The sequence below is a fragment of the Arachis hypogaea genome, chromosome 4 (genome assembly GCF_003086295.3).
Source record: "Arachis hypogaea cultivar Tifrunner chromosome 4, arahy.Tifrunner.gnm2.J5K5, whole genome shotgun sequence".
In the NCBI taxonomy this organism is placed as follows: Eukaryota; Viridiplantae; Streptophyta; class Magnoliopsida; order Fabales; family Fabaceae; genus Arachis; species Arachis hypogaea.
In genome coordinates, this window is record NC_092039.1 from 128489409 (window position 1) to 128498903 (window position 9495).

Here is a 9495-nt window from a genome sequence, read left to right on the forward strand (position 1 = left end):
AATTTAAGTGAGAAAGTAATTGAGACTTTAGTTCAAGTGATAAATTATGTGTCTCTTAATGTGTTGTATATCGATTTGAACTTGTGAAAATCAAGTAGTAAATAAGAACCCTTAAGTGTTCGGTATGTGAGTGTGTAATGTGAGTGAATTTGTGATGTAAATATGTAATACATAAAATTAAAGGCTATTCAATCAAATTAACAAAAAAAAAAAAAAAAATTTCCTTAGGTAGAAAGCTCCATACTCTAGCTTTGCTTTTGAATTTATCAAAAACCTCACGAAAATTGGTTTAGTTAAAGTGTCAATAGTTTGGTCTTGAGTAAGGATGTGAACCATCTATAATAGCCTTTGATTCACCATCTCTGAAAGGAGATGTAAGGTCAATTCCAAATATTTACATTTGCCATGTAAGATTGGATTGGCAATTAACTAACACGCACTAAGATCGTCACAATATATGGTGGACATCATTTTTTGAGATATCTATAACTGCCGGATAAAAATAATTTCAGTAATAATGCAGAAGTCAAAGATTAATACTCTACTTTTGTATTGTTTCTACTAATTTTGCTTTGCTTATGACTTCTTTTCTGTGAGATGAGATTTGTATCAAAATACATGTAATAATCTGTGATGGATTTGTGATAATCTATATCTCCAGTCCAATCTGTATCTGCAGAAAAAAAGAATTCAAGATGTGCATTTAGAAAAAAAATTAATCATTTATTTATTATATCTTTGATAAAATACAGAATTTGTTTTACAATTATTTAGCATGGTCGAATATAATTATATATACAAACTAAACGACTTTTTTAATACTATAACAAACTCTAAAAAATTAAATAATATAACTTAGAATCTCCAAAAGATTCAAAATAATCGAAATGCAATTTTAGAGAAGTTATCCCCAGTGTTGCCGTAGGATTATTAGAAGCCAACATTTCTGCTTAGTTCAAAATTTTAGTAGCATATTTTTATGAAAAATTTTAGAAAATCATTAGAATTTATAATATTTTTGTCATTATTTTTATCTATCAATTTTATTTTTTTAGTTTAGTAATTTAATAATATATTTTAACCTATATTTTTAAATATTAATAATTAACTGTTAATAAAAAATAATAAATTATAATAGTCTTTTATCATTTTTATTGGATAAAAAAATTGGTGACATCACTTAAACTTGTAAAACTCCAGACTAAATAATTTTTTTTTATCATGAGTTACAACACTAATAATAATAAGCAATAAGAATTAAGATCACGTGTAGGAAGGCAACTTGAGTAGTTGGCTAATTGGATAATGGACGGCGCATGGCCAATCCAACCTTAACAATAGTAATACAAAACAAAAACAGTTCTATACCATGCACCCATATTAAATCCATCATATTAGTATGTTTTAAAACTTAACTTCTAAATCTCTCATTATTTAAATTATATTAAAGTATATATATTAAAATTATATAAAATAATATATAAATATATATTATACTTAATTTGGTACTATTTTTTATGTAAGTATTTTTTTATACTAAAACAATCTTACCAACTGAAACGCCAATGAGTAATAGCTTAAATGGCATAGTCTTCCCATACTCAATTAAGAGGTTACAGGTTCGCGTCTCCTATCTTTCATAAAAAAAAAAAAAAATCTTACCAACTGAAACTACTTACGAGAATAAGAATCTCTATCCCTAAAGAAAAGAAAAAGATAAAGTGGTGTTGCCCAACAACTGTACGTGTTTGCTGCTTTCACCCCAATTTCAAACTGAATATAAATTGATAAAAAAAAAAAAAAAAACTTATCATATATACAAAAATTAATTAAACAATATAAATATCATTTCTTTTTCAAACTTTCAAGTTGCAACACACATACAACACTATTGTGGCCCTAACCGCCGCTACATACACCTTTCCTTTCCCTTTCATTTTCATCTCGTATTGTAAACTACTCCGAAGTCACGAATAATGAATATTTGCACCAAACAATGAACAGAAGAAGCTCACGAAAGAAATGAAGCTTCTATTATATTATTCGAGTTACTGTCGTTTGTCAACAACGCAACTTAACTACCACTGGTTGCTAATATATGTAATTGGATTTAGTTGATATAAGAGAAGAGGGTCCTCATGAGTTCACGTGAACAATATCCCACTTGGAGGTGCCTAATTCATAGCTAGTACCAAAGATAAATCGAAAAAGAGATATTGATGCCATGCCATTGCCATGCCATGCGCCACCCCCCAAGGAATCCAGAATCCGCCTCCTCCACCTTTTATCTTCTAACAACTGTTACTTATTCTATCTGACATTGACAATGCATGTATCCACATCCCTTTCTCTTCTTTTTCATCTAATTATTATTCCGAACACTTAATTTATTTATCCCATAGGAAACTAATAACAATACAACTAATGGTTACTTTTCTGCTTCTTTGCTTGTTGCTATTATAGCCATAGGGATACTCCAGCTCCGGTTGACATACAATCTAACGATAAAACAGAATCTTTATTAACACGACTGTTTCATTTTAGTATAGCTAAATTCTTGTATGTCTCCCAAGTTTTTTTTTAAATAGAGAAAGTCTATGGATCAATATTTTTGTTGAAATTTGGCCAGCACTTAACCATAAAAAAATAATTAATCCTACATCATTCAAAATATTGATGATGGTTAATTGATAACTAAACATTATAAATTCTGCTGGCTCCCTAGCACTCTTTTTTTTATACCATGTCTATAAAAAAAATAACTATTAAATTAAATATTCTTATAAAATATATATATATTATAATTTAAAATACATATTATATTTTAATTCAACAATACATACATATATTTATACACAAATATATAGGGATTAATTAAGTAGTAGAACCTGAAGAAAATGAATAATAGAAATGATATGTTGAGGATTTTTCTTTCTTTGAGAGGAAGTAACTTCTCTTATTATTATGAAAGGATTACATAATAGTTAAGTGTAATTTATAAATTATATAACTATTTATATATTTTTATTTATCAACTTAAATGTTTAGAGTAAATAATTTTATGACATTATATGGTTTTTTTTGTCTTTAATCTTATAAAACAAAGCGTACCACTTAAGGTAAACGTCACGCTAAATTTTAATAATAATAAGTTGATAATATTATATATATATATATATATATATATATATATATATATATATATATATATATATATATATATATATATATATATATATCAATTTTTTATGTCTTAAAAGTTAGCTTATATTAAGGGTATACTTGTTAAATACTTGCCATAAAAAGAAATTCAACTTTTGTTTGCTTCAATTTTCCTTTTATTGCAGGTGGTCTTAAATACTTGCCATAAAAGAATCTTTATTACCATACACAAAAAATGTGCAATTAACGTAGCCGTTATAGTCTAGCACTTTGGAGATACTCTACTTTGACATGCACTAACCTTGTCCTTACTCTTTTTCTTTTTTTTTTTCCCTCAAAGAATCCGGGAAAAATCGAAATTATCATTGCACAATGACATTTTGGTTAAAGACACACAGAGCAGGACATATATAAATAGGGATGGGGATATGCATCATAGCTAGGAAGTGCAAATTAAAACCAAAAGAAAATCGTGAGGAGAGTGTTATTAGTATAAGAAAACATATTGTAATGCCTAGGTCAACGAACCCTCTAGTTATTTCACGTGTAGTAGGAGATGTTTTGGAGCCATTCACAAGTTCTGTGGGTATGAGGATTGTCTATGAAGGTAACGTTGAAGTTGTTAACTGTTCCGAGCTCAAGCCATCCCAAATTATCAACCAACCAAGAGTTGACGTTGGTGGAGATGATCTTAGAACCCTTTACACTCTGGTATATTTTTATTCACTTGTCACCATGCATTATTTTATTTATTTCTAAACAATTTTATTACTTATTGATTTTTGCACTTTTCAGATCCTTGTGGACCCAGATGCACCTAGCCCAGGTGATCCAAATATGAGAGAATATTTGCACTGGTAAGTGCGTGCTTCATTTATTCCCCTCCCTCGTTATGCATGGCTATTAATTACTCTACAAGCTATCCCAAAATTAGTTTCATCTTATTTCACACTTATGTGGAATTTATTATATATATAAATAAATAATAATTGACATAACCTTTTTCTTCTAATATTGATCCCAGGATGGTAACAAATATTCCCGCAACAACAGGGGCAACCTATGGTAAGTACACTACATACATACCATTGTAATTGATATATAGTTTACTAATTGAATCCTGATAGGGAGCCAATGGAATATTTGTACAATGAACATCACCTACACTATCCAGAATAACCATCCGGATACTAGGAATAATAAACATCTCATTCCAAAAGTTTAAACTAATTTTGGGGTTCACTAAAAATCGAACTACTGACCTTTCGAATCTAGAACTCTAATATCATATCATGATACTACTCATCCCAAAAAGATAAACAAATATTCCATTCGCTCCCTGTACTTTCTCTTACTAATTTACTTTATGTTACCTAACGTACTAATTATAATGGTGTGTAGGAGAAGAGGTTGTGGCGTATGAGAATCCACGACCCGTAGTAGGGATTCATCGCTTGGTGTTTGTGCTGTTTCGGCAAATGGGGAGGCAAACTATATATGCTCCGGGATGGCGGCAAAGCTTCAACACCAGAGACTTTGCAGAGCTTTACAACCTGGGATCACCCGTTGCTGCCATATTTTTCAACTGCAAACGAGAAAACTCTCCTACTGGATCTTCAAGGAGGAGATAATAATAATATATACCATCATGCATCCATCTATCAGCTCCTTTAATTAACTACGCTCATCAACATGCGCACGTGCGGAAGGGTACTACTACTAATTAAGTACATTCCTCATGGATTGCCATAATAATAGTTGGTCCTTTTGTGACACTGCTAGCTATGCTAGTTGCTGTCGTCCCTCGACGACTCTATATAGATTAATATGTTCTTCATACATGCACTTCCTTCATAATGATAAGATGGATCTCTTTCATATAAGTACTTGCACTACTTTTACTAAGTAATATTTCAAGCAAACAAAAAATATATTTTACCAATATTTATTCGGCAAAAAAGTTTGGGTATACATACACTCTACCAGGCCTATGAATAATAATTAATATAAACATACATCTTAAATATAAGTTCATGAAACGTAATTTTATTGTGTTAAATTTGTATTTATATGCAAAAACTTGTCATATTATTAGTAGCTATATATTTATTTGTTCGACACCATGGCGAATTGGCAATCATTGCTTTATCACCATTGTATGAGTGGAAATTTCTATTTGATTTTTGTTTTCAATTTTATAACACAATGTCAATGGGATTTTAGAAGTTGACATGAGACAACAACTCATCAATCATGAAATATCTAATTGTCCACTCTCATTTCAAACTCAAAGATAAATCAATATTGATTTTGATTTCTTCATAGTGATCATTATAAGTGTATAATAAAAGTATGTCAAGTAGAAAATAAAAGCAAAGAGAAGGAACATACTATAGTTGGGCCCTTGACAGGCTTTTCGACCATAATACCATTAATCAAAGTTCGTTTACAAGTCAACCGAAGTGGCAGGCTTCGTCAATAACATTCATAGCACATCTTGGACTCCAATCCAGATGGTTTCTAAGTGGCCCAATCCGATTCAAGAAAAAAAAAACACGGAGATGATTGCGGCTTTTGAGAGTAAAGTAGCTAGGGAAGAAAATCAAGATATGATGATGGGCAGGGTAAGTGTAACTCTATTTGCAATAACTCAAATTAAAAGAATAAATAGTAGTATATCCACCCGCACGATCCTTTCCAAGTTTAGTTGAATGCCGCACTAAATCCCAATGCTGTAGTCTGCAGTGACAGGAATGGAATCAGGGATGAGAGCAATATAAATAGTGTGTTTCATATCCTTTAATTAAGAAAGTTAGTTGTATTGTGAGAGAAAGAAACCTGAATGCAGAAGAAACAGAGAAATCAGGTAGGTATAATCTTGAGGAGCTCAATGTCAAACAAGAGAGTCTTGTCTATGAGGCCTTGGTTTCTTAGCACAAAATCCAAGGCTCGTTGGCCCTGCAATTGCATCATGATGAGAGTTGAGAGAGATGGAGATTGATCAAGTGAAGTGAGTATTACCGAGAATGTTGTTGGTCTTGGCCCACTCTTGTTGAAATCATTATCAGGGTATCCAAGCTCCGGGGGTACAATTATCCTGCAAGATTTGAACATGTAGAGCTAGCTAGCTAGAATAAAATAATAATGCCCTGCCACTGGGCTTGCTTTATATTATACAGAAGCTGAGGTACATGTTAAGAGAAAAGCAAGCACCTTCTGATGCCTCCCAGAGCCATGCCTGAAACAGCCTCTTCAAAAGCCGGTATGACCTCTTGATATCCTATTCTGAATTTGAAGAAGTCCTTCTCATCACCCTGCAACAACACTCAACTTAGTCAGTCTTGCGTAGAGAAAGTCTAGGGGGCAATAGCTTTATTAAAATTTGGCCCGCATTTATCCAGTAAAAGAAAAATAAGCAATCCTACACCATTAGATGTAATTTCACACCATTAAAAATACTAATGATGACTACAAATTTCCAAAAATAGGAGACTCGAACCCGCAACCTCTTAATTGAGTATGAGAAGTCTAGCATAGACTCCTGCTAGACTCCTCATACTCAATTAAGAGGTTGCGGGCCTATCTTTCCAAATTTTGGCCAATGAATAATAGCTCAAATGACACAGTCTCCCCATACTCAATTAAGAGGTTGCGGGTTTGAGTCTCCTATCTTTGGTTAAAAAAGAAAAAATAATGAGTACAAATTACAAAACTTGCTGATCCCTTAGCACTTCTCGTCTTGCATAGAACAATTCAATTGATTTGATTTGATTTTATTTTATTTTATTACCTCAAAGGAACCTCCCTTAGTTTTGTTGCGGGCTTCAAATATGCGTCCATAATAACCTATGGTGTACCCATCCCAGTCCACCTGAATTGAATTGAATTGAATTAAAAGCAGAAGAGAAGAGAAGTGAGGAATAATGGAGAAGATTGGAGTATCAATTACCACAACCGTGTCACCCTTGTTGGGTTTGGGGCCATATCCTGGTCGCAAGTCCTGCATTCTTTATAGATCCATCATGTGATGCAACGACTAATAAAAAGTTAGGAAAGTAGAGGAATTTGTAAGTGTGCACCTTAAACTGGAGTCCGGATTCAGTTTCAGTGTAGTCCGGATAGCGCATTTTGGTCTTGCCATAATCCTTCCCTCTAAGTGCTGGCACTGCACCAGGACAAATCTCATTAGGTATTGGGAAATTGGGGGTAAATAGGGAAAATCGCAAGACAGTTAGTTAGTTAGTTAGTTACATACTATCAGCATATTCAGCTGCAACCGCGATTGAATTCTTGCACAAGGAGAAGCAGCTACCTGCAATTATGGCAACGGACGACACAAGCATCTTTCTTCGCTCTACATCTATGGAACAAGAAGACGGCTCCTGAACTTCAGACTTCTTTGCTGCGGATAGGGAAAGGCAAACAGAAGAAGATATCGACAATATTGAAGCCATAACCATTACTAACTAACTCCCCCGCCCCCTTGTTATGTCACTGGATAATGTGTCCCCCTTTACTCAACCCCAATCACATCTTTTCCCTCACTAGATTTATTTTATTTTTGAAAATTTTTAAGTAATTAATATTTTTTATATATATAAATTAATATTGGTAAATTTTTTAATTTTTTTATTAAAAAATATAAAAATATTACATATAAATAAAAATTAAATATCAAATTATTTATCAAGTATTTTATATAAATACATATGATATTTTAAATATACATTTTATATTTTAATATTTATTTTATAAAAAATAACAGATTTAATAAATATTTTTATATACATGTAATATATAAATATTAAAAATATTATTTTCTAGTTTCTTTTTAACTTAAAATTCATTTATCATATATTATTATATAAAAATATTATATATATAATTACTAAATTTATTATTATTATTATTATTATTATTATTATTATTATTATTGTTGTTGTTGTTGTTGTTGTTGTTGTTGTTGTTGTAACTCAAATAATCCAAGCCTGCTAAATGGAAATGGAATCAAACCAAATCCAAAACAAATCTAAAGGAAAAATAACCTTAAACTTTGCTAAGTTTACTTTAGGTGTTGGTAAGACGAGAGAGAAGTTCACTTTTTTATTCAAGCACCAAAGAAAAAGAAAAAAGAAATTTAATAAAAAAAGTTAATGCCAAATCAAAAAACATGTTAAGTAAATTCAAAAGTTATAGTTAATTTATTTTTATTTGTATGTAATTTAATTGCTTTACATTTTTTTTATTATCATTTTAGATAAGATAAAAAGTGGTAGTTAAATTTTTTCTGCGATAAATCAATGACTTACATTGTTTATTGGAGTCAAAACACAATTTTAAGAGTGTGGATTTAGGAACCTCACTGAATAAACAATTTGCTGCTGCAATCATCTCCTTGGTTAAATCTAAATCAGATTTTAAATTTTTAATTTTGTGGTCTGAATTAAGGAAGTAAAAGAGATTACAATTGGTTCGGATCAAGAAGTTGATCTTGAAAAAGAAACCCTAGCTGTAACTCAAGTAAGATACAAAAATGAAAATGATTCTCATTTTAGTTGAAGGAAAGAGAATTAGTATCTGAATTTCATTGAGAACTTTTTTGTGAGAATTTAATGTTTTGTATAATATTTTTACATCAAAGAAATATTTTATTAAGATAGAGAGTTACATGCTAAATCTGGTTCAACTTATAACGTAAAAGCTGAAATTCATCATCTCATTTATGATTTATTGTTTATATTTTTGTTTCAATGTTATATCTTTGTTTGTGTTTATTATATGGTAAAAGGCAAAAGAAAGGAACATTAAAAAAAATTATTGAAAAAAAATTATTAAAAAAAACTACTGAAAAAAAAGACCGATAAAAACACTTGAGAGTTATTATTATTATTATTATTATTATTATTATTATTATTATTATTATTGTGGTCGTCCACCTCGTCGTGGTCTTCTATGGTTTCGCTTTGCTTAGTTTACAAACATATAGGTATATAACTATGATATCTTATTATTTATAAAAAATACTAGTAATCAATATTTTCAATAAGAGAATAGTAAAGTATTTTTCTAAAGTTACTTTAAGCTAATATAAGGTACATCTTTAATTTGCAAAGATAATACTAAAAAATTTTCTGTCTGCAACAGAATTAATTGTCTAAAATTTTGATTGAAAAATGTTAAAAAATTATTAAAATTTATTATTATTATTTTTAATTATTATTTTAATTTTTGTAATTTAATAATCTATAATATATTTTAATTTATATTTTTAAATATTAATAATTAATTAATAGTAAAAAATAATAGATTCCGAAACATTTGATCTGTCGCTTA

At 30.1% G+C, this 9495-nt stretch overlaps 2 protein-coding genes across 3 annotated transcripts; one reads left to right on the forward strand and one right to left on the reverse strand.

The window, feature by feature from the left end:
- Positions 1-3366: 3366 nt before the first annotated feature.
- LOC112740729 (protein FLOWERING LOCUS T-like) lies at positions 3367-5045 on the forward strand. Its single transcript, XM_072236268.1, has 4 exons — positions 3367-3873; positions 3958-4019; positions 4187-4227; positions 4564-5045. The coding sequence occupies exons 1-4, from the start codon at positions 3583-3585 to the stop codon at positions 4791-4793; spliced, it is 624 nt and encodes a 207-aa protein (XP_072092369.1). The 5' UTR covers positions 3367-3582; the 3' UTR covers positions 4794-5045.
- Positions 5046-5550: 505 nt separating this feature from the next.
- LOC112744995 (peptidyl-prolyl cis-trans isomerase FKBP19, chloroplastic-like) lies at positions 5551-7734 on the reverse strand. 2 transcript variants are annotated; one of them, XM_072234265.1, is made up of 8 exons: positions 7418-7734; positions 7242-7327; positions 7112-7162; positions 6953-7033; positions 6376-6476; positions 6184-6259; positions 6001-6120; positions 5551-5901 (listed from the first exon to the last, which is right to left on the reverse strand). In XM_072234265.1, exons 1-7 carry the CDS (start codon positions 7620-7622, stop codon positions 6025-6027), a joined length of 696 nt encoding a protein of 231 aa, XP_072090366.1. In that variant the 5' UTR covers positions 7623-7734; the 3' UTR covers positions 5551-5901; positions 6001-6024. The 2 variants fall into 2 exon arrangements, with proteins under 2 accessions (XP_072090366.1, XP_072090367.1); XM_072234266.1 differs by having other exon boundaries at positions 7475-7708.
- Positions 7735-9495: the final 1761 nt, after the last annotated feature.

Coding starts and splice junctions, on each gene's coding strand:
- LOC112740729 (XM_072236268.1), top strand. CDS start 3,583: ATGGGGATATGCATCATAGCTAGGAAGTGCAAATTAAAACCAAAAGAA. Junction 4,020..4,186: donor ATGAGAGAATATTTGCACTG/GTAAGTGCGTGC, acceptor TATTGATCCCAG/GATGGTAACAAATATTCCCG. Junction 4,228..4,563: donor AACAACAGGGGCAACCTATG/GTAAGTACACTA, acceptor AATGGTGTGTAG/GAGAAGAGGTTGTGGCGTAT.
- LOC112744995 (XM_072234265.1), bottom strand. CDS start 7,622: ATGGTTATGGCTTCAATATTGTCGATATCTTCTTCTGTTTGCCTTTCC. Junction 7,328..7,417: donor TGCAGCTGAATATGCTGATA/GTATGTAACTAA, acceptor GTCCTGGTGCAG/TGCCAGCACTTAGAGGGAAG. Junction 7,163..7,241: donor AATCCGGACTCCAGTTTAAG/GTGCACACTTAC, acceptor TAAAGAATGCAG/GACTTGCGACCAGGATATGG.